The sequence below is a fragment of the Ursus americanus genome, chromosome 28 (genome assembly GCF_024610735.1).
Source record: "Ursus americanus isolate L20-20 chromosome 28, mUrsAme1.1.p, whole genome shotgun sequence".
Classification (NCBI taxonomy): domain Eukaryota; kingdom Metazoa; phylum Chordata; class Mammalia; order Carnivora; family Ursidae; genus Ursus; species Ursus americanus.
In genome coordinates, this window is record NC_142154.1 from 4,012,605 (window position 1) to 4,034,994 (window position 22,390).

Genomic DNA, 22,390 nt, shown 5'->3' on the forward strand with positions numbered 1-22,390 from the left:
GAGAACACTCCACCCAACAACAGCAGATTACACATGCTTCTCAAGACATATAGAGCATTCTCCAGGATAACCCAAATGCTAAAACAAGCCTCCATAAATTTAACAGGATAGAAATAGTACAAAAATATTTTCTCTGACCACAATGGAACGCTATTAGAAATCAATAACAGAGGGGCGCCTGGGTGGCACAGCGGCTGAGCGTCTGCCTTCGGCTCAGGGCGTGATCCTGGTGTTGTGGGATCGAGCCCCATATCGGGCTCCTCCGCTGTGAGCCTGCTTCTTCCTCTCCCACTCCCCCTGCTTGTGTTCCCTCTCTCGCTGGCTGTCTCTATCTCTGTTGAATAAAAAAAAAAAAAAAATCTTAAAAAAAAAAAAGAATACCATGAACAATTGTATTCCAATAAATTAGGTAACTTAAATGAAATGGACAAATTCTTGGAAGGACACAAACTATCAAAAGACTCAAGAAGAAATTGACAATGTGAATAGGACTATAAAAAATAAAGGGACTGAATTAATAATAAAGGGAAAAAAAAAACCAACTCATGAAGAAAAGCCCAGAGAGCTTCACTAGTGAGTTTCCGAACATTTAAAGAAGAATTAATGCCAATCCTTCACAAGTTCTTCCAAAAAATAGAAGAGAAGGAATATTTCCCAACTTATTCTGTGAGGCCAGTATCTCTCTGACACCAAAACCAAACAAAGACATTACAAAAGAAGAAAACTATAGGCTAATATTTCTTAGGAATATGAATGCAGAATTCATCAAAAAATACCGGCAAACTGAATCCAGTAACGTGTGTGTGTGTGTGTGTGTGTGTGTGTGTGTGTGTGTGTGTGTTAAACACCATGACCAAGTGGGATTTATCCCAGAAATGCAAGATTGGCTTAACCTCAGAGTTGGCAAAAAGTTCTTCGATACAACACCAAAAGCACAAGTAACGAAAGAAAAAATAAATTAGACTTCATCAAAATTAAAAACTTTTGTGCTTCAAAGGACACCATCAATAAAGATGGGAGTGCCTGGCTGGCTCATTTGGTAGAGTGTGATTCTTGATCTCGGGGTCATGAGTTTGAGCCCCATGTTGAGTGTGGAGACTACTTAAATTTTTAAAAAACAGGTGTTTTTTTTTTTAAGATTTTATTTATTGATTTGACAGAGAGAGAGAGACAGCCGGTGAGAGAGGGAACACAAGCGGGGGGAGTGGGAGAGAAAGAAGCAGGCTCCCAGTGGAGGAGCCCGATGTGGGGCTCGATCCCAGGACCCTGGGATCATGCCCCGAGCCAAAGGCAGACACTTAACGACTGAGCCACGCAGGCACCCCCTAAAAAACAGTTTTTAAAAAGGTGGCCCCTGGGTGGCTCAGTTGGTTAAGCATCTACCTTTGGCTCAGGGCGTGATCCCAGGGTCCTGAGATCAAGCCGCACATGGGGCTCTCTGCTCCGTGGGGAGACTGCTTCTCCCTCTCCCTCTGCCTGCTACCCCACCTGCTTGTGCTCTCTGTCTCTGTCAAATAAATAAGTAGTCTTTGAAAAATAATAATAATAAAGTAGAAAGACAACCTACAAGATGGGAGAAAATATTTGCAAATTATTTATCTGATAATAGACTAGTCTCTCGAATGTGTAAAGAAATCTTACAGATAGCCCAGTTAAAAGTGGGCAGACCGCAATGACATACTATTTTACACCCACCAGGATGGCTATAATAAAAAATTCAGATAATAACAAGTGTTAGCAAGGATGTGGTGAAATCGGAGCCTTCATACACTGCTGGTAGGAATGTAAAATGGTGGAGCCACTTTGGAAAACAGGTAGTTCCTCAGCTAAACACAGTTACCCTATGATCCAGCAACCCCTCTTCTAGGTATATACCCAACAGAGATGAAAACATATCCGCACAAAAACTTGTGCACAGACATTTTAGCAGCATTACTTATAATAGTTGAAAGGTGAGAACAAGCCACATGAAAAGGGAGATATGCAGGGCCGCCTGGATGGTGCTGACGGTTGAACATCCAGCTCTTGGTTTCGGCTCAGGTTGTGATCTCAGGGTCGTGAGATCAAGGCTCACGTTGGGCTCCACGCTCAGTGGGGAGTCTGCTGAAGTTTCTGTCTCCTTCTGCCCTCTGCCTCTTCCTGCCACACACTCTCTCTCGCTCTCAAATAAAGAAATCTTTAAAAAAAGGGAAATATGCCAATTAGCTGATAAATGGATAAATAAAATACAGTATACCCGTACAATGGAATATTATCTAGCTCTACAAAGCAATGAGTGCTGACACATGCCGTGACACGGACAAATCTTGAAAACATTATGCTATGAAAGAAGCCAGTTACAAAAGACAGTATATTATATGATTCCAAATAGATGATTCTATTATATGAATCCAGTATATTATATGATTCCATTTATAAATCAACAGAGACAGAAAGTGGATTAATGGTTGCTCAGAGCTGGTGGAAAGGAGGGAATGTGGGTGGTGATAGCTGAAGAGTACAGAGTTTCTTTGTGACGGGATGAAAATGGTCTAAAATGGACTGTGGTAATTGTTGCTCGTTTTCGTGAATATACTAAAAACTCTTGAATTATACTCTTCTGACAGGAGAATTGTATGGTATGTCAATTCTGTATCAGTAAAACTATTATAAAAAGTAATCTAACATAATGGCAGTTATGTGCCAAGAAGAAAGCAGGGACTTTGGAGTCCAACAGACTGTGTGATCCAGGTCCTGCAAGAAGCAGGCACCAAACAGGATTCGATACACCAGGGTTTTAGTAGGGGAAGCCCTGGTCTGAGATAAAATGGGGAGGAAGATAGGAGAGGCTGAGAGAGCTGTCAGCCCGTGATGCAACTCCGGCCGCATGTGAGGGAGGGAAGGATGGTGTGGAGGAGTCACCCCAGTGTGCCTTGCACCCTAAGGAAGGTTTGGGAAGGCTGTCCAGGAGTCCTCCAGCCAAAATCCGCCATCAGAGGAGTTCTGTGTCAAGCAGAAATGGATCTGCTTTCGCAGCCCTGGTGTACTCTGTCATTGGACGGAGATGCCCGTGGGAAGTGTGTCCTCCATGCGATGTGATGACGGCTTTCAGAGCGCAGCCGAACAGCTGGTCACCTAAGCTCCCTGTAGCTGGACATCTGTCAGGTGCAGTCTCATGCCCACCACACAGACTAAGGTTCAAATCCCAGCACAGCGACTTCCTCACCATACAACCCTGCTCCAAATACCCCATCCCAGCCACAGTTTTGTCATCTGCAGAATGGGGATAATTGCAGTGCCTACCACACAGGGGTATGCCTATAAACCGCTGAGCACAGAAAAAGCACACAGTAAAAGTGCTCAGTAAGTAATAGCTGCTCCTTTGTTGTATTTACTTCTACCATTTATTATTTCTTTCTAGAATTTATGTACCTCCATTAAAGAGTAAACATCATAGTCTCTGTATAATGAGTATTCTGTTTATTTTACTTAACATCATGCTGTAAGTCTTTTCCAAGTCATCATTTGCTCTTCCTAATATCTTAAAGTCTGCATTATATTCTATGGAGCACGCATATCCTAGTGTACTTAACTGTTCTCCTAATCATTAGGGCTTTACAATTTGTTGTTTGTTTGTTTGTTTGTTTGTTTGTTTGCTGTCATTAAAATTTTTGTGGGCACCTGGATGGCTAAGTCAGTTGAGTGTCCGACTCTTGATTTTGGCTCAGGTCATGATCTCAGAGTTGTGAGATCGAGCCCCGAGTTGGGCTCCCTCCCCCCCCAAAAAAATCTGTGATGGATATTTTTGTATAGGAACAGTCTCCCCCTGCACTGGATATTTCCCTTCAGGGTCCTGATGGGGATTACTAGCTTAAAGAGTGGGAACATCTTTAAGGCTCCTGATCCACGTTATTCAGTTTGCTCTCCAGGAAGGTGGGGCTAGTGTACCTTCCAACCCGAAGTATGGGAGAGTACCCACTTGGCTGTACCCTACCCAGGCGTGGGGAACCTTCTTATCCTCTCAAATATCTGCTTACTGGAAAGGCAAAGTGGCATCTTACTTATTGGTTCTCTGTTACTCATAAGGATGCACCATTTCCCAGACGCTTTTGCACAAGTGATTACTTAGTGAATTGTCCTTGCACACTAATTTATTGAGATCTTAGTTTTTCTATCAATGTATACTATTTGTTTAGTAATACTTGCCTGAGACACTTCCCATTATTTGTCCTCTGTTTTAATGGAGAGGAACCTAGTGACATTTCTCTGGTCATTTCTGGTCCCCTTTAAGCTTAGAAAGCCCCTCCCTGGAGAAAGTAAACCTCTCTTTGTAGATGGCTCAAAGTAAAACCACAGCGGAGCTGCTCAGATGATGTTGTTTTTTTTTTTTAATTGTGAGTGAGTGGAGCCCAATGCAATGACCATTCACTGGGGTGGCCTCATAAACGGGCTTCCTCCCTCTTCGTGTGTCCTAGGCCCCGGACGCCCTGTAGGAGCCGCGTGGGAGGAACTCGGCAGGTGCAGAGGCGCCATGGACCAGGAGGCCGCGGGGGCTCCCCCGGACTTCCACTTCTACCCCATGGATCTGTATGACTCCGAAGACCGGCTGGACCTCTTCCCAGAAGAACACACGCGGACGGGAAGAGACGTGCACGCCGAGATGAGCGGCGAGCCCGGGGGGGCGGCCCCAGGTAAGGCCCAGAGGGACCTGGAGGAGGAGGTGGACGAGCTTGTCCATTTGTACGCGCTCGGAGGTGCTGGCGAGTGGGGCGCCGAGCTCGCGGACGGAAACGCGCCCCACATGGAGGTTTTGGACCATCGGCCGCGGCTGGCGGCCGGGGCGCAGAGGGACTGGCGACTGGGGGTCGAGGCCGAGGACCACGGCTATGCGGGCTGGGGCGCCGCCGGCCCCAGCCGGGAGCTGCGAGAGGCCTACAGGTACGCGCATGGCCGAGCCAGCGAGGAATACGAGTGCTACGTCATCCCCGAGGAGGAGGACGAGGACGAAGCCGCCCTGGCCTTCTGCGTCACTTGCAAAGCTCCAGTAAGGGCGGTGGAGGTTTCTGACGAACACAGAGAGCACGAGGTGACCCCACTGAGCAAGGCACTGGAGAGCGCCAAGGTAAGCAGGTGTCCTCGGTCGTTCTGTGGGTAGTGCGTGCACGTCTCAGGTAGGCAGGCAGGGAATGAGCGTCAAAGGCCCTCTACAGAAGAGAGAGAAGTGTGCTAACGTCTCCTTGGGTTCCTCTGTTCGCTAGGATGAAATCCACAAAAACATGTTCAAACTGGAAAAGCAGATTATCGAGATGGAGAATTTTGCAAATCACTTGGAGGAAGTTTTCATCACGGTGGAGGTAAGAGCAGGCGTGGTGAACCCGTCACACACGTCAGACCCACACCCCAGCCACAGGTTCCCCGGGTCAGCGGCTGGGACAGGTGTGAGAGAATCTGCCCTGACTACACCCTCCCAGAGGACCATTGCCTGTCCGCGTTCTCTCCTGAACGGGAAGCTCCCCTCTGTCTTTCTAGCCTCAGCCCTGCTGCAGGGTGGGGCTCTTGCGTGGCCCAGCCTTGACCAGGCGTTGCAAGACACCCATCCTTCCTTGTTCGAGTCCCCAGCTGTTATCTGTGTCTCGTAAGATCCATACCCATCCATGTCCGTCACTGACATGTCACAGTCCCCTGGGTGAGCCTGTTAGGTATACGGTGCACCGCGGTGTTGCCGGCACTCAGCCTCACCATCCAGCTAAGGTTCGCCAGGACCGAGATCAGGGGACTCTCCACCCCCTTCTCTCCCTGCGGATGCTCTGCTTCTGTGAATAAATACAGCCTCGGACTGTATCCGCGGGAGCACCTCATATGAATTAGCTCAGTCCCAGGCCCCTCTCCCATGAAGCTGGAACTTACGAGGGAGGGGGACTATTGCACTAATCCCCGATGCAGGGCACAGGGAAGGCACGAGCGTAAGGTAGTGGTAGGAGGGAGACGTGTGCAGCCCCCTGGACAGAACTCCCTACACCCGCACTGGCAGCTCTCTGTCAGATCAAAGGCAGTCACCCCCAGTGAGGACTCTGAGTTTTCCCTTTCACACCAGCACCGGTGCCATCGTGAGCAAGTCTTGTGCGCTTAGAAGATGCTCGACAACTGTTCCCCGAGTCATTCGTAAGAGCCTCTTCTTTGGAAGTGTTTCTGTTGTCTGTGAGGCTGGCATCAGTCAGAAGCCGCAGAGCTCGCTTGGCCTTCCAGCCTAAGTGAGAGGCCCGGTAGTTGGCAGGCTTGAGTGAATAGGACTCATCTGCTGTGCCCCAGGGCTAATACTGCTGCGAGCCTTCCTCTGTCCTCCTGTGCGTCCTCGTCTACTAGACAGTGCCATCTGGCCACAACCCTCCCTCCCCTTCCCTGTCATTGTTCTCTTAGCGGATGTGAGGATTTGTGTGATTCTGGTGTTTGTGTGATGCGAGCATCAGGGTGCAGAGGTGAGTGTTGCGAGATGTTCGGGGCTCAGGAGGGAAAGCTAGTGGGCATATCCCAGGGCAAACATCTCCGTGTTAAGGTCCAAGGATGCAGTGGCAGGCTGACTCCTCACTGACCATCTTCCAAGGATGCAGCGGCCACAGCAGAGGTGGGGTGGCGTGGGGGGAGGGGGGAGGGGCGAGGGGGGAGGGGGGAGGGGTGCAAAATGCTGCCAGGAGAGAAAGCCATGCTCCTCATTGAGATTATCCCAGGGGTTCTAGCCGCAGACTCCTGGTCCTAGCTCCCACTGCACCCACCCCAGCATCGTGGCAAGAGGTGATAAGACCCAGGGAAGGTGATTAAACATCTCTGGCTGGATACATTTCCATGCCCCCAATGGCTCTGCAGCCGACACACCACATTCACTGAGATGATGGCTGAGGTCAACCCCTCTTACAGGAGAACTTCGGAAGACAAGAACAGAACTTTGAGTCACATTACAACGAGATCTTGGAAACACTCGCTCAGAAATATGAAGAAAAGATACAAGCTCTAGGGGAGAAAAAGAAAGCAAAGTTGGAAGCCTTGTATGGACAGCTTGTCAGCTGTGGGGAAAACCTCGACACCTGTAAGGAACTCATGGAAACCATAGAGGAGATGTGCCATGAGGAGAAGGTTGACTTCATCAAGGTCAGTCATGAGGTGACACGAGATCATGAACCCACGTGACAGTATGGCTGGGGCAGGTTAGAGTGTCTCTTCTCTGCCTGGAGGTGTTACTGTTGACCTCTGCGGTCAGCCTCCATTTGGTTCCTGGATGTTCATGATGACGAGTTGGTCACGCATGTCTCCGCGCAGCTTTGCCGTGAGAGGCTGGCTCACCCCTTCCCTCCGCCGTTGCTCAGGCCTCCACCAGCCTCAGTTCCTCTCTCCCAGAGACCCATCCCGTCGCCGGGAGCCGAGCAACTCAGCGCTCTGAGAGTTTTCTCATCACCTCAGGTGGCCTCTTGGAGCCCCGGGGAGGAGCTTGTCCAGGCTAAAAGCCACCTCTCACTCTCCAGTTACAAGGGGAGCAATTTTAAATCTTTATAAATTCAAACATGCAAAAAAAATAAATCCATTTTTTAATTTCCTCGAAATCCAGTTAACTCTGACCTCAAGGCCCCATGCCGCCAGGCGATGGGAATTTCAGCCTCGGTCAGAGGTGGGGTCCCCTTTCTTCACAAGGTCCCACAGGACTCTCGGGTCGTTGTGGTGTCGGGGTTGTGAGGGAGGGGCCTTCAGCTGCCAGAGCTTCCCAGTTGCCAAATACGGCCTCACCCTGACCCCGGGCCCCGTGGCCGCCCCTCCAAGCCAGCAGCACTTCCTTCCCGCTCCTGCCCTGCTGGTGCTCCTGCTCGGGGCAAGGGGCCCGCGACAGAAGCTGGAAGGCAAGTCGGCAGGCACCGTGAGAACCCCCGAGACGCAGACCTCGTGACCCACTGGTCTCACAGTATCGCTGAATCTGAGACGTGATCCCGATGTGCGGAACGCGGTGTGTGCGAGAGCGTCCTCACTGATATCTGTGGCGATGAAGCCTCGGAAACAGATGAAGTGTCCGCTAGCAGAGGGACGGCTTCGTAGACAATGGCGTTCCCCTTCAAGGAGCTGTCACGCGGTCTCAGGCCGGCCGTGCGGAAGAGCATCTGTTCCCCGGGTGCTCACGCCGAGTCCAGTTCCCCGGGTGCTCATGCTGAGTCCAGTTCCCCGGGTGCTCACGCCGAGTCCAGTTCCCCGGGTGCTCACGCCCAGTCCAGTTCGGAGCCAGAGCGTGGGCCTCGGCGGGGGGGGTCTCGTTAGAGTGGGGGGCATGGCTGCCGCTTTTCTTTTTCCTCATTTCCAAGTTTTAAAATGTGTTTATATCATTATATAGTTCGAAAAAGAAATTTTTATTATTTTTTATTATGATATGTTAGTGACCATACAGTACATCATTAGGTTTTGACGTAGTGTCCATGATTCATTGTTTGCGTGTAACAGCCAGTGCTTAGCCATCAGGGAAATTCAAGTCAAAACCACACTGAGATACCACCTTATGCCAGTTAGAATGGCAAAAATCGACAAGGCAAAAAACAACAAATGTTGGAGAGGATGTGGAGAAAGGGGATCCCTCTTACACTGTTGGTGGGAATGCAAGTTGATACAGCCACTCTGGAAAACCGTGTGGAGGTTCCTCAGAAAGTTAAAACTAGAGCTACCCTATGATCCAGCAGTTGCACTACTGGGTATTTACCCCAGAGACACAGATGTAGTGAAGAGAAGGGCCATATGACCCCAATGTTCATAGCAGCATTGTCCACAATAGCTAAATTGTGGAAGGAGCCGAGATGCCCTTCAACAGACGAATGGATAAAGATGTGGTCCATATATACAATGGAATATTACTCAGCCATCAGAGAGAATGATTACCCAACATTTGCAGCAACATGGACGGGACTGGAGGAGATAATGCTAAGTGAAATAAGTCAAGCAGAGAAAAACAATTATCATATGGTTTCACTCATTTGTGGAACATAAGGAATAGCAGGGAGATCAGTAGGAGAAGGAAGAGAAAAATGAAGGGGGGGTAAACAGAAGGGGGAATGAACCACGAGACACTATGGACTCTGGGAAACAAACAGGGTTTCAGAGGGGAGGGGGTGGGGGAATGGGATAGGCCGGTGATGGGTAGTAAGGAGGGCACGTATTGCATGGAGCACTGGGTGTTATACGCAAGCAAGAAATTTGTTTCCAAAATCAGTTTGATATTTTCTCCTTTTCCTCCTCCTTTTTAGGATGCCGTGGCTATGGCTGACAGGTAATACTTTTGTACTGAAACATATTTTCTTCTTCTGTTCCTTTTTCCTCTAGTTTTCCAAATAGACTCAGTTCCCCTTGGGTATATGGTCCCGGTTTCAGCTTTCGTGTCTGCCCCTAAGATCAAATAGCACTGGCTTTGGAGGGAAGATGGGGGTCACAAGGACCCACTAGTATTGAATCTCAGGATCCCAGGGCTGGAAGGGAGTGTATGGCGAGGCCCAGCCAGCAAACGCGTGGTCGGGTCTCCTCCATGAGCCCCTCCGTTCACCAGGAGGAACCAGGATCCAGTGTCCCTAGCATCCCCTAGCTGTGCCAGAACCCAGACTATGCACTGCAGAAAGTATGCACATCGTGGAGTCAGACAGGAGTTCAAATCCTGCTACCCCCCTGCCCATGACCCTGGGCAAGGCCAGCCAGCCTAGGACCCACCTTCCTTATCTGCAGACAGGAATAGTTTTATGGGAATTAAATGAGACAATGTCTGTAAAGCAACATGAATGGTGAAGCTTGATAACATAAGGGTTAAAAGAACAGGTTCTGGCAAAGGACAGACCCGGTTTCAGATTCTGCCCCTGCCACTCACAAACCCTGTGACTGCCAGGGTCAAGAGCACTCAGAGCCCCCATCCACCGTCAGCAGGTTGAGTATGCTTGGCCCCATGGAAAAGAAACCTCAGAGTCTGTACATCTTGGGGCCTGCGGTGACGTGGGGATGGGAACTTCCAGATCAGCACCTGTGCATGCCCCCAGCTGAACCCCCTCCCTTCCCCTCCCCTCCGACGCACAGATCAGTCCCACCCATCCCCACTGGAGATGTCCTGGGTCAGTCACGAAAGCAGATAGCCCAAGGCAACCAGCAGCATGTTAAAATAAAGAAGTAAAAATTCAGCAAAGAGGCCCTTCTCGTGTATTGCTAGTGACCCAGCGCAGTAGACCCACCCTAAGGAGTGTGTCCCTTCATCCTCATTGGTGTGTCTGTTTATACCAACAGACTTGGGAAGTTCTTGAATACAGAAACAGATGTGGAGATCTCTACACAGCCTGACTTTGAAGACCAGACTCTGGACTTCTCTGATGTGGAACAGCTAATGGGCTCCATTAACACCATCCCAGGTGCGCATTCACCTGTGTGTACACCCCGCACAAAGTTCCAGTTCCCTGAGCTTTGAGTTAGCCATTGTGATGGCTAAAAAAATCATAAAGATTTAGAAGCAAGTATTCTTTCACTCTAATTTCACATCTTTATGGCTTGTAAGGGGGACAGCAGAGGCTGACCTCCCCCGGGATAAGTGCCTACCTCACTTTCCAGGGAGCCAACATCAGGCCCCGGGCAGCCTTGAAATACCTTTTGTTTATAGCCTGTCCAGATTCATAAACACCTGTTCGCCTGCCTGAGTTACTCCAAGTAAGTAGCCTGAATTTTATTCACTTGAGTAGCACAGTGGCTAGGAGATGAGCTCCAGAATCCCATGGAGCTGGTGAGAGTCCCAGGCCTGCCACTTCCTAGCTGTGTGACTCTGGACAACTTGCCTAACTTCTCTGAGTCTTGGTTTCCTTTTCCGCAAAATGAACATCATAATGCCTCCCGGCGATACGGTGAGAGTTACGTGAGGTGATATATGTATAACACGTTACATGGTACAAGATAACTCTTAAACATATTGTTGCGATTACTTATTTCTAACAATAATACTGTAATTCAGCTGTTTTTGTTTTGACTGCTCACCTTCTCTTTCTCACCAGCACCCAACTCCATTGTCAAAATGTTGTATATATCATTTTAGGTTTTTCCTTTACCCAGATTTTTTAAAATAAAAAGGGAATTATTCTGTTTTGTAACCTTGTTTTTTAATCAAACCAATTATGGTTAATATTTTCTTGCACCGATAAGGTCTTCTATGACATCGTTTTAGTGGGTCTATACCTTTGTTTGTTTATTTAATCCTCAACTGGATTGGATGCTGGGATGTTTCTAGGTTTTTTCCCTAGAAACCACACTGTAATGGACATCCTTAATTATAAAACTTGGAGGCCATTCTTAGACTCATGGCTCAAGCAGTGATTTCACTGAGCTATGACGTCTATGGGATGATCCCTTCCCCTTCTAGGGATGGTGCTGCCCAAATATTCAGGCCCCGGAATTTGGAAGGACAGGCACTGTCACTCAAGTCAGTGCTTGAGACACGCGGACACCTCCCCCCCTAGTCCAGGTTCCGTGCAGACCATCCCCCTCCTGCCTGCATGGAGCCTCCCGAGCGGGTCCCAAGCCCCGGGCCGCCCCCCTTCTCACTGCAGCTCCTGCTCTTCTTGCTGCGGGGCTGTTCCTTGCAGGGTATAGAAGGACATCTGCTGTCCCTCCCGAACTTGGTCAGTTGGGGATACGGGTTCTTTCTCTTCCTCCCCTCCTTTGTCATGTTAGGACTTTCCAGAGAGGAAGGGCTGAGCTGTGGCTAAGTAAACTCCTTGGAGTTTGGTTGTGCTCTTACCCGGACTGAGCAGTGTCAAAATCAGAAGTGAAGGTTGTTGCACCAAGCCCGGGTTGGAGGGAGGTGCTGCCGTGGGAGAAGAGTCAGGGAGGAAAAACCAGGAGTGTCTCCTAGTTATGTGTGAGTCGGGGGAGTAGGGAGGCAGAAGTCCTAACCTGCAGAGAATAAACAAATTGACTCAGTAGATGGACTCTAAAGACAGTGGTTCTCAAAAGCACAATGGCACCCAACCCAGTCTTCTCTCGTTATAACGAAGACGTGGCTGTTGGATGGGTCCCTAAAGAAAGCAGAGCTTCCCTGTCAAAGACTTCTCTCCCTCCATGGCTCACTTCAGGGCTGTAGCCACACCACTGTGGTCCTGGCTGTCTTGCCTCTTTGCATGGCGTGGAAGGGGTCAAAGGACCCAGACCTAAGGCAGGTCTGGCAGACCACACCCCAGCCCTAGTCCCTGTCACTGAGCCCTCCGCCCCCACACTTGTGTGGGTTTTCCAGAGCAGGAATGGACAAGCTGGTAGTTGCTCGCAGGTTCAAGTTTGGGAGGGTTGACCTTCCTGACCTTGTCCAACCTGGGCTGCCGCTTCCACCTCCAAAGCCCGTAGATGGGCCAGGGGACCAGTAGTTCTGTGACCGGGGCCACTCCCATCCCACACGTCTACGTCAGCCTCCTCACTTGTGTTTGTTCCTCTCCCTTTTCCTTGTCTAGCTCCTTCTGCTCCAGTGATAAACCCCCAGGCCCCCAACTCTGCCACGGGGTCCTCCGTCCGAGTGTGCTGGAGTCTGTACTCCGATGACACCGTGGAGAGCTATCAGCTGTCCTACCGGCCAGTGCAGGACAGCTCGCCTGGGAAGGACCAAGCAGGTGAGGCTCTGCCAAGAGCACACTCGTGCTCTGCAATGGCTGAGGGCCTTCAGAGGCCAGGGCCCTGCCTTCCCAGCAGTCAGAAGGGCAGAGGTGGGTGAATCGGCGCATCCAGCTCCTTGGAGCCGTCATGATCTGGGAACTACCTAGAGAGCTGATGCAGGCAGGGGAGCATGGCAGAAAGGGCGAGAAAGGCAAGTTGGCTGGAGAGAGTCACAAGACCAGGCTAAGGTGTCTGGAGTGTAGACAGAGCTATCAGGTCAGTGTTGCCACTGGGATGAGTCCCTGGCTGCACTGTGTGCAGGAAGGGTGGGGACGTCCTACCTTGAGGAGGCCCAGCTGGGCTGTCTGGGTTCTAATGGGCCTAGCATGCGACGGGAGGGTTGGCTGGCTCTTCTCAGAGCAACCCTGTGTTGGTAGAGACCGGAAGGGTAGCCTGCACCCCCCTGTGAGGGGTGAGGGGGCCTCTGCAGCTTGGACGGGCCACTGCTGTCAGACCCACGTCCCCAGGTTGAGCAGATTCCTGGGAACGGACCCTCACCTCCACTGTGAGCGGCCCATCCTCTTCCTGGGGAAATGGAGCTGGCTGGTATGGGGCTAGGCCTGGGGTAGCTGCTCCCCCCGCCCCACATAGCAGATAAGCCATTTATCTGTTGAGAAGAGAGGGTCAGACAGTAGAGGAGCCCCAGCTGAGCCCCTGGAGGAATCAGAGAACCAAGGCTAGCCTGGCAGGGCCTGTCCTGTGTGCATGGAGGCAGAGTGAGGTTGGGGGAGAGGGCCTTGGGGATTTCCACTTTATGGACGTGGAGACAGAGACCCCGGGGGGAAACGAGCTGTCTGTGGGGACACATTGGGTGTTGGCAGAAGCAGGACAAGAGTCAAGTCTGCAGGCACCTGGCACAGAGCTGTGCTCCTTGTACCAGGCCAGGCAGGTGGAGGGTTCTAGGTGCTGAAAGCAAGGACGGTTTTTCTGCCCAGGGACCAGGAAAGAAGGGGAATTCTTTTTTAATTTAAATTCAATTAATTAACATATACTGTATTATTACTTTCAGAGGTAGAGTTCAAGGATTCATCAGTTGCCTATAACACCCCGTGCTCATTCCATCACATGCCCTCCTTAATGTCCATCACCCAGTGACCCCATCCCCACTCCCCTCTCCCCTCCAGCAACCCTCAGTTTATTTCCCTGATTCAAGAGTCTCTTATGGTTTGTCTCCCTCTCTGATTTCATCTTGTTTTATTTTTCCCTCCCTTCCCCTGTGATCCTCTGTTTTGTTTCTTAAATTCTACATATGAGTGAGATCATATGATAATTGTCTTTCTCTGATTGACTTATTTCACTTGGCATCATACCAGGAAGGGGAATTCTTAGGAAAGGTAAGTTTAAGTGATGCTGAGGGAGGTCAGAATAAGGGGAGCAGACAGTGAGGGTGAGAGGACACAGTGGGGAGAGAGGAAGATTTTAGAAGGGAGGTCAGGGACCAAGAAGCCAGAGCTGATTAAGCCCAGCTCTTGTCATGAATCCACTCCGTTGCTACTCCTGGCAGACTCACGGAAGAAGCCAGTGTGTGTGGGCTGTGTCCTGGCAAATCTGTGAAGATCTTTTAAACAGGCCACTTTGTAATAAAGGAACTGTTGTCAGACGGTGGATTCGTGAGTTATCGCTGCCTTCCAGGAGGCTGGAAGGTGTATCAGTTAGCTTTTGCTGTGTAACAATACCCTACCCCACCCCACCACACACATATATACACAACTTGATGCTTAAAATGACAAACATTTGTTATTTCATCTAATTCTGTGAGCTGGCTGGCTATCCTTCTGGTCTGGGCCAGCTTGGGTCGGGCTGGATGGTCGGGGATGGCCTCCTTACTGATCTGGGGACACGGCTGCGATGGATGGGATGACTTGGATGGCATCTGGTCTCATTGTCCAGGAGCTGGCTCAGGCTGGTTCACACGGAACTGGACGTGTTCCCAGCAGCAAGAAGACAAGCCCCTGTGCGCTGGCTTTTCCTGAGCCCCTGCCAGCATCCTGCTTGCTGCTGTCCCGTTGGCCACAGCAAGTCCCACGGCTGAGCCCACCAAGGGATGGAGGGAAAACCGAACCACATTGCGGAGGAGTGCACCTCCAGGGATGGGAGGGGTTTGCGGCCAGTTTTGTTACCTGCTACAGGGAGAGTCAGCACAACTCATGGGGAGCTACTTGGCCTATTTTTGGAGTTGAATTCTTGTCTTTTTTCTTTTTTTCCAGAGTTTACAATGACTGTCAAAGAAACCTACTGCTCAGTGACAGATCTTGTGCCAAATACCCAGTATGAATTTTGGGTCACAGCTCAGAACAGGGCTGGCCCCAGCCCCGCCAGTGAGCGTGCGGTGTACATGACAGGTAATGGGGCCCACTTGGGACGCAGGAGTCATGGCTTTCTAGATGTGGCAGGGCCCTCGATTTGGCAGGGCAGGGATAGCTGTATAGTTTTCTTTCACTGAAAACACCAAATCTGTAGTCCTAGTGTGGAAGGAACATTTGCTCAGAGTTGGTCTCAAAATATCGGGAAGCCCTGCGCACAGTCACAGTACCGTAGCAGCTCTCAACCCCCTTCTGCTCGAGGAACATGGGAGCGGGATGCCCCGTGTCTTGGTCCGCCTGGGTGGCCATCACAGAACAGCACAGACCCAGGGGCTCGTAAACGACAGAAGTTTATTGCTCACGGTTATAGAGGCTGGAGGGTCCAAGGTCACGGTGCCAGCATATTCAGTGTCTAATGAGAAGCCTTCCTGGTTCGGAGACCTCACACGGCAGAAAGGGGCCACAGAGCTCTTTGGGCTCGCTGTCATAGAGATGTCCTGCTCCTTATCTCCCAGAGACCCCACATACCATCACACTGGGGAATTCAGCCGGGGGTTGGGGAGACAGAGATACTGGTTTGCTTCTTCTTGCACTGAATCTCTTTTGTGCAAAGACAGTGGTCGTGCTGTCTGGCCAGGCTCTGGGCACACTGGCTGGGTGTGAGCAGAATGGCTGTTCATCTCTCCCTTTGTCCTGCACCTAGCGCCTTCCCCTCCCGTTATAAAAAGCAAAGAGATACGAAGCTGCGAAGAGGCCGCGCTCATCTGCTGGGAGTCTGGAAACCTGAATCCCGTGGACTCGTACACGGTGGAGCTGACCCAGGCCGAAACACCCGAAGCGTCGGGCGTAACTGAGTGAGTCACGGGGGGCGTTTGCTGGGTGCAAGAGGCCTTGACACCTGACACGGTGACACAGCTCAGGAAATCCATGGGGTCCGGAGGGAAGGTCAGAGTTTGGGACACATGGGAACCTTAATCTGGGGCTGCTTCGTTTTCATGAGAAGTTGCTGGAACATAGGGCGCTTGGGTGGCTCAGTCGGTTAAGCGTCTGCCTGCGGCGCAGGTCATGATCCAGGGTCCTGGGATCGAGCCCCACATTGGGCTCCCTGCTCAGCGGGGGGTCTGTTTCTCCCTCTCCCTCTCCCTCTGCCTCTCCCACCCTGCTCGTGCTCTCTCTCAAATCAAATCTTTAAAAAAAGAAGTTGCTGGAACGCTATTACTGAAGACGCATGACGAGTGAATAAATGGGTTAAACCTCGGGGTGGCTTTCTCAGCCCGACGACGGTTTACCGTTCATTCATTCATCAAGTATTGCCGGCCTCGGCGGTGCTGAGTCCTGTGCCTGGGCTCTGGGAGACTAGACAGACACATTCCCTCCCCTACGGAGCTGACCAGCGAGTGGGGGCAAATAGAACCCAAGAAAACAAACAAATGCTCGAGGTGCTGGATGGACCGAAAGACCCACCGGCTGGAATTTGAGGGGAGGGAGAGCATCATGAGGCAAAACAAAAGAGGTTAGAGTTCAGTGTGCAAAGAACTTTGTGCCCGTGGTGGAAGGGTCTGGAGGCTCACGCCCACACCTGTTGGCGGAGCGAAGGCGTTCACAGGTGGGTGAGGGCTGGAGTCAGCAACCCCAGCGGCCCGCGGGTCCCGCGAGTGTGCAGCTGTGTGCAGCCAAGGACACATGGAACGCTCCGCTGGTTTACAACTAGGCAGCCCCGGAGTTTACACAAGAGGAGTGACCCGGCCAGGCAGCCAGGATGAACCAGGATGTCCAGGGGATGCCCCGCTATGGGGCGTGGAGTGTGTCCACCTGGCTCGGAAGAAATGGAGGAGGCAGGGTGGGTGTCAACTGGTAGGGAAGACGGGTTCTTCTCTGCTGGATGCCGGGCTTGGAGCCTGGCCATCTGTCCCACACATCCTCTGTTCCATTAGAATCCATGTGTCCACAGCTGTATCAGGCTGACCTAGGTAGTTCTAGAAGTACTCAGGAGGGGGGCAGAAGGGGCCTGGTGGCTCTGGACACCAGAACGATCCAGATTTCCTTTGCAATTTGTGCTGACACATTAGGAGCACCTGACCCCTAGGACCAGCCCGTAACGGTGTGTGGCCTGTGACCTAGGTCTGGGGTAGTGCCCGCTCGCCTAGTACAAATCTAATCATCTTGAAGAAAAGATAGAATTCCTTCGCACAGACTAGCCCTTTCCTGCTAGTTCATGCCATACCGGCTTCTCTCCCCTGTCTGGCTCCAGCCGCACTGTCATGTTTTAGTTCTCCTACTTCCTGTGCTCCTTCCTGCCATGTGCCTCCTCTACGGAGGAGACTGCTGTCCCTGTTTCATCCAGGGACTTCCAAGTCATTCTTTTTTTTTTTTCTTAAAGATTTTATTTATTTATTTGACAGAGAGAGAGGGCGAGAGAGAGAGAGAGAGAGAGAGCACAAGCAGGGGGAGCAGCAGAGGGAGAGGGAGAAGCAGCCTCCCTGCTGAGCAGGAGCCGGATGCGGGACTCGATCCCAGGACCCTGGGATCATGACCCGAGCCGAAGGTAGACGCCCAACCCACTGAGCCACCCAGGCGCCCCCCAAGTCATTCTTCAGAGCTCAGCTCAGAAGTCCCCTCTGCAGCATCGGGCACTCTGTAGTACGCCATCACCATGTCATGGTTACCACCTTCCGTTTCCTCCAGCGATGGCTTGAGGAGCGCCTCTCTTCCCATCTAGACTGTGAGCTCAGTGAGGCCAGGGACTACGTTAGTTTCCCCCCGAGCCTCTTTTCTACAGCGCCGGGAATCTAAGGTTCATGGTTAATACTTATTGAACAAAGTGGGAAAGTGCCCGTCTGGCCTGGAGCTGCAGCCCTCAGGGTGACCTGAACAGCCAGACCTTGCCGGGTAGGGGCGTTGTATCCGGAAACGGGCGTCACCCCGGAGGCTTCTCTTTTCCCCTGAACTGAAATGGCTCTAGCAGTTGCAGGAATAGACAGTGGCAGTTATGGGCCTGTATTCGTGTCTAGTAGAATTAAATGCCAGGTGTGGCGCTAGGTCCCCAGGATGGGGAACCCGGAGGGAAGAGGTCCACACACAGCAGGAGTCACAAAGGAACGAGGAAAGTGGACTGGGAGGTCACGCTCCTGGCTGTGCCACTGTTGGACGGGAGTGCGAGGCTGGGTTTCAATTCCCAGCTTTGAAGGGAGGCCTGGTGCTGGGGCCTGGCCGCCTGGCTCCACCGTGCGGTGACCGCAGCTCTGCTTCTTGCCTAGGTCGGTTGTGGGCATCCCAGCCTGCGAGGCCCTGGTGCAGCTGCAGCCCAGACAGAGCTACACAATCTACGTGCGAGCCCTCAACGTGGGGGGCCCCAGCGCAAGGAGCGACCCTGTGACAGTCCGCACCACAGGTAAGTGCCCGGGCCACACGCTGCCAGGGGCCTACGGGAGCCACCGTGTGGCAGCCCAGAGCTGCATGACTTTGCTGGAAAATACGGCAAGTCAGGCCAGAAGGGGTTTGGGGACATCAAGGCCCTGGGGTCCCATTTTATAGACAGGAGACTGGAGGCCCAAGTCATAGAGCAGTTTGGTGGCAGAGCAAACATTACAACTCAGGGGTTTTTTCCATGCCCTCAGGTAGGCTAGAGGCTTGTCACCCCGGACCTGGGTGGCCAGACGCCTCATCACTCACACAGGCCGCACGCCACCCTTGGGAGGGCATCATTATCCCCAGCAGGAGCTGTTGCCCTTGGCCGGTCTCCTGTGTCTGCTGTCAGCCCCAGACTGTCCCACCCGCCCACAGGCCCAGCTTGGCCCGGGCTGCTGAGCCTCTTCCTAGGCCCTGTCTGGCCCTGCGGGGTGCCCACACCACCAAGCCCGGCACCCTCCCCTCCCCTCCTCACTTGTCGTCCTCCTGTCACACAACTGTCATACTGTCATGTCCCGTCTAGGTCTTGAGCAAGCAGAGACATCACTAGCAACGCTCCGTAACTCTGCTTTCCCGGTGCTGCTCAGCTGTGGGTTCTGAGCTTTGTCACCGTGCCCGGGAGCCCACAGAGCCAGTCCCGCTCGGGCGGCTGATGGGGCGGCGGGCAGGTAGGAAGCAGGGAGCCGGACCCGCCCCCTGACTGGGAGCATTCCCGGAGGGATGTCGTGTCATACTGTCGTCCTTCCCAACGCCAGGAGGAGAGCTGTGTGATCAGTTCCCACGTGTGTCTTCCACACGGATGGGGAGGAACCAGCCGAGGGGCCCCTGGAGACCCCGGAGCTGGTGCGGGCTCGTGCTGGCGTGGGGACTCAGGTGTTTCTGTTCTGTTCACCCGGCCCTGCCTTTACTTGGCTGGCCCTCCTCCCTTCCTGTGCCAAGCTGGTGTTTTGAAATGTCAGACTCTGGCTGTGCCGGTGAGAACAGAGTGAAAGGTAAGGCAGTTCTAGGTTGTTCAGTCGTCTCCCACTGAGTTTGTTCAGACCACTTTTTTCAGAGTTTATTTGTGAAAGAGGTTCCTGGGCAGCTCAGTCAGTAAGCGCCTGGCTCTTTTTTTTTTTTTTTTTAAGATTTTATTTATTTATTTGACAGAGAGAGACAGCCAGCAAGAGAGGGAACACAAGCAGGGGGAGTGGGAGAGGAAGAAGCAGGCTCTTAGCGGAGGAGCCTGATGTGGGGCTCGATCCCAGAACGCTGGGATCACGCCCTGAGCCGAAGGCAGACGCTTAACGACTGCGCCACCCAGGCGCCCCAGTGCCTGGCTCTTGATCTCAGCTCAGGTCTTGGGCTGAGGGTCCCGAGCTGAGACGGTGACGCCTGAACCCGGGTTTGAGATGAAGAGAAGTGACAGGATAGGAACTTGGGAAAAACAACTTGGCTAAGACACAGGAGTGGAGAATGAGTCACTGCGCTCTCAAATGATGGATTTTTTTACTCAACAGTTTGTTCTTAAATCTCTTTTGTGCCACGTTGTGCTGAGCTTTGTTTTAACCATGACTTGGGGGATGACAGATGCCGCCTTGCAGAGGGAAAGGGGTTCCAGAAATGGATGAGGACCGAGGGGTTTGGTGGGGAGAGGAGGCTTGGGGGGGGGAGGGTCTTCCCTCTCTCCGAGGGCCCTAATGGGAATGTTGACTTTCACTTCCCTTTGTCAGGGGGAGCATTCAGAATCTCCATTCCTGTTTCCCCGGGCAGGTGGGTTAGAGGTCCCTGTCCGCGAGGAGCCGGCGTTTACAGCCTCTGGGTTCAGAGCAAAGCCTCTGGAATCAAAGGGCCCTGGGGGTGCAAACTGGAGTTCTGTCATTTGCCGGTTGAGTTTTTAACCACCCATGGCTTCGTGCTCTCTTCTACAAGGGAGAGAGATCACAGCTGTTTCTGAGGGTGATTGTGAGGCCTGAAGACTTGTAAACCGCTCGTGGGAGACTGTGGGGGGGGCAGGAGGGCGGGACCCCGAGAGGCCCAGGCTGCTGAGAGGCGGCAGCAGTGACGGGCTGGGTCCCCGTGTGTTTCCGCCTTCGCAGGCAGCTGCTTTCACCTGAACCAGCACACCCGCCATCCCTGGCTGACCATTTCCGAAGATGGGTTTACAGTCACGCGCAGCGGAAGGAAAACCGAGAAGGAGCCGCTCCCTAGCAACACACGGTTTACCAGGTACTTTTTATCAGCCGCTCACTGGAACGTTCTGTGAACCTCTCTAATACTCGTTGTGGTTCAGGTGAAAGTGGGGGATGACAGATGCCACCTTGCAGAGGGAAAGAGGTCCCAGAAATGGATGGGGGCCGAGGGGTCCGGTGGGGCGGGGAGGCTGGGGAGGTGGAGGGGAAGGGTCTGGCCGGTGTGGGCCGAAGACACATGTGTGGCCGCGGAGGTTGGCCCTGGGTGGCCTAGCGGGAGGAGTCCGACCATGAAGACAGGCCAAGGGTCACGCTGGCAGGCAGCGGGAGAGCAGAAATGAGGACATCCGTCTCCCAGGGCTGGTCCCCGAGCTCCCTCCCCTATACAGTGAAACCTTATTTTAAAACTGATGAAAACCCACAATGGAGCCTGAGCCAGAGTCTGTGGGGAAGACGGGGATTGCACTAGTGCCTGATCTGAGGGAGGGGCGGTCCCCCAAAGATGGGCGCCGTCTGTCTAGATCTGTAGCTGTTTCCAGGCCTGAGCGCTCCATTCACGTTGAAACCATTTCTTTATGTCTTACTTCTTTCCAAATACTTAAAGTGGACTTGAACTCAGGCGCAAATACGCACCACTGAAATAGAAAAGTCAAAGCAGTGGGAGAGAAAGAACACAGATCGGTACATTCAGGAGTGAATTCCACTTCCAGGATTGCACATGAAACGTGGTTCTCAGCTTCCCAGCAGTCAGGAACAGAAGAGGTCGTGGTGGGTTAGATCTACAGTCAGGACGATCTCCTAAGGAGGAAAATGGCTCTCCTCTGGGGGCCGCAAGGGCCACTGATGCAAACCGTACCCAGCCTCCCTGCCTGGGTCGACTCTCCCGGGGCTGGCTCTTCCTCTGATGTTGGCTCCCTGCTGGCGTTTCTACTGTGTGTGTGTTAAGCACCTACTGTGTGTAGGTGTCAGTGTGCACAGGGTACAGTGGGAAGCGACTTTATCCTTGCCCACCTCTGCCCGTTTAGCCCAGGGTGGGGGGGCATGGAGCGGGGTAGGAAGCAATAAAGGTCTTACCTGTGTTCTAAAAAAAATTCAACCGAGTAGATTTTAAAGATCTTATTGGCTTTATTCGTTGATGGAAGAACTGGGGAGCATTCGGTCCAGCAGGCAGAGAGGAGCTCCAAGGAGCTGTACAAGGTGGAAGACTTCCATGGGCCGAGCGAGCAGGAGCAAGGAGGTGATAGTAGGCAAAGAAATGGGTGGTTGTGGCAGGTTAATATCCTTCAGGGGACAACAGGGTCTACCAGGCACGTCCCCTCACTAGTGCTCATCAGGCGATGGCTGCTTGACTGGTTTAAGACTCCATATCTGAGGGAGCTGAGCTATAACAGACTTGTCTTGGTTTGGTGACCTGGGGCTTAGTATGATGGACTCCATTTTGGGCCTGTTGTCCTGTTTTCAACCCGTTTGGTACCTGGCTGGTACCAGTGTGATGTGTGTGTCTCTCTCAGGCAGTTCCCAGTGAGGCCCCTCTGCTGGCAGTCCCCTCCCCACGGTGGCCCCTCACAACCCATCAACCCCCGCACCCAGTGCTACAGCTCGAGGTCTGCCGAGGTCTCCTGGGCCCTCACAGGAAGCTCTCTTGGACAGGATCTTCTCAAGAACAACGTGGATACAGCTTTCCTGCAGTGGGTTCCCTTCACACCTGGTCCCCTGAAAGCACCCACCTCTGACCGGGCCACTGCTCCTTCACTGTGCGTGTGAACCACAGGCAAGCTCCCTGGGCAGACAGAGCCTCAAGCACCTTCAGTTCCAGCCCTTTGGTGATGCACTGAAAGTTGCAGAACAGTT

General features: G+C 52.3%; 1 protein-coding gene across 4 annotated transcripts in view; it reads left to right on the forward strand.

Annotated features, from left to right (window-relative positions):
• FSD2 (fibronectin type III and SPRY domain containing 2) overlaps positions 1-22,390 on the forward strand; it is a 53,345-nt gene that overhangs the window by 11,812 nt on the left and 19,143 nt on the right. For all 4 annotated transcript variants that reach the window (XM_045812999.2, XM_087856596.1, XM_087856597.1 and 1 more), the window contains exons 2-11: positions 4,455-5,101; positions 5,238-5,333; positions 6,892-7,122; positions 9,246-9,268; positions 10,261-10,382; positions 12,459-12,614; positions 14,865-14,999; positions 15,664-15,814; positions 18,218-18,351; positions 20,447-20,576. In XM_045812999.2, coding sequence (XP_045668955.2) covers positions 4,511-5,101; positions 5,238-5,333; positions 6,892-7,122; positions 9,246-9,268; positions 10,261-10,382; positions 12,459-12,614; positions 14,865-14,999; positions 15,664-15,814; positions 18,218-18,351; positions 20,447-20,576 — 1,769 coding nt within the window. In that variant the 5' untranslated portion in view covers positions 4,455-4,510. The remainder of the gene's footprint in view (positions 1-4,454; positions 5,102-5,237; positions 5,334-6,891; positions 7,123-9,245; positions 9,269-10,260; positions 10,383-12,458; positions 12,615-14,864; positions 15,000-15,663; positions 15,815-18,217; positions 18,352-20,446; positions 20,577-22,390) is intronic.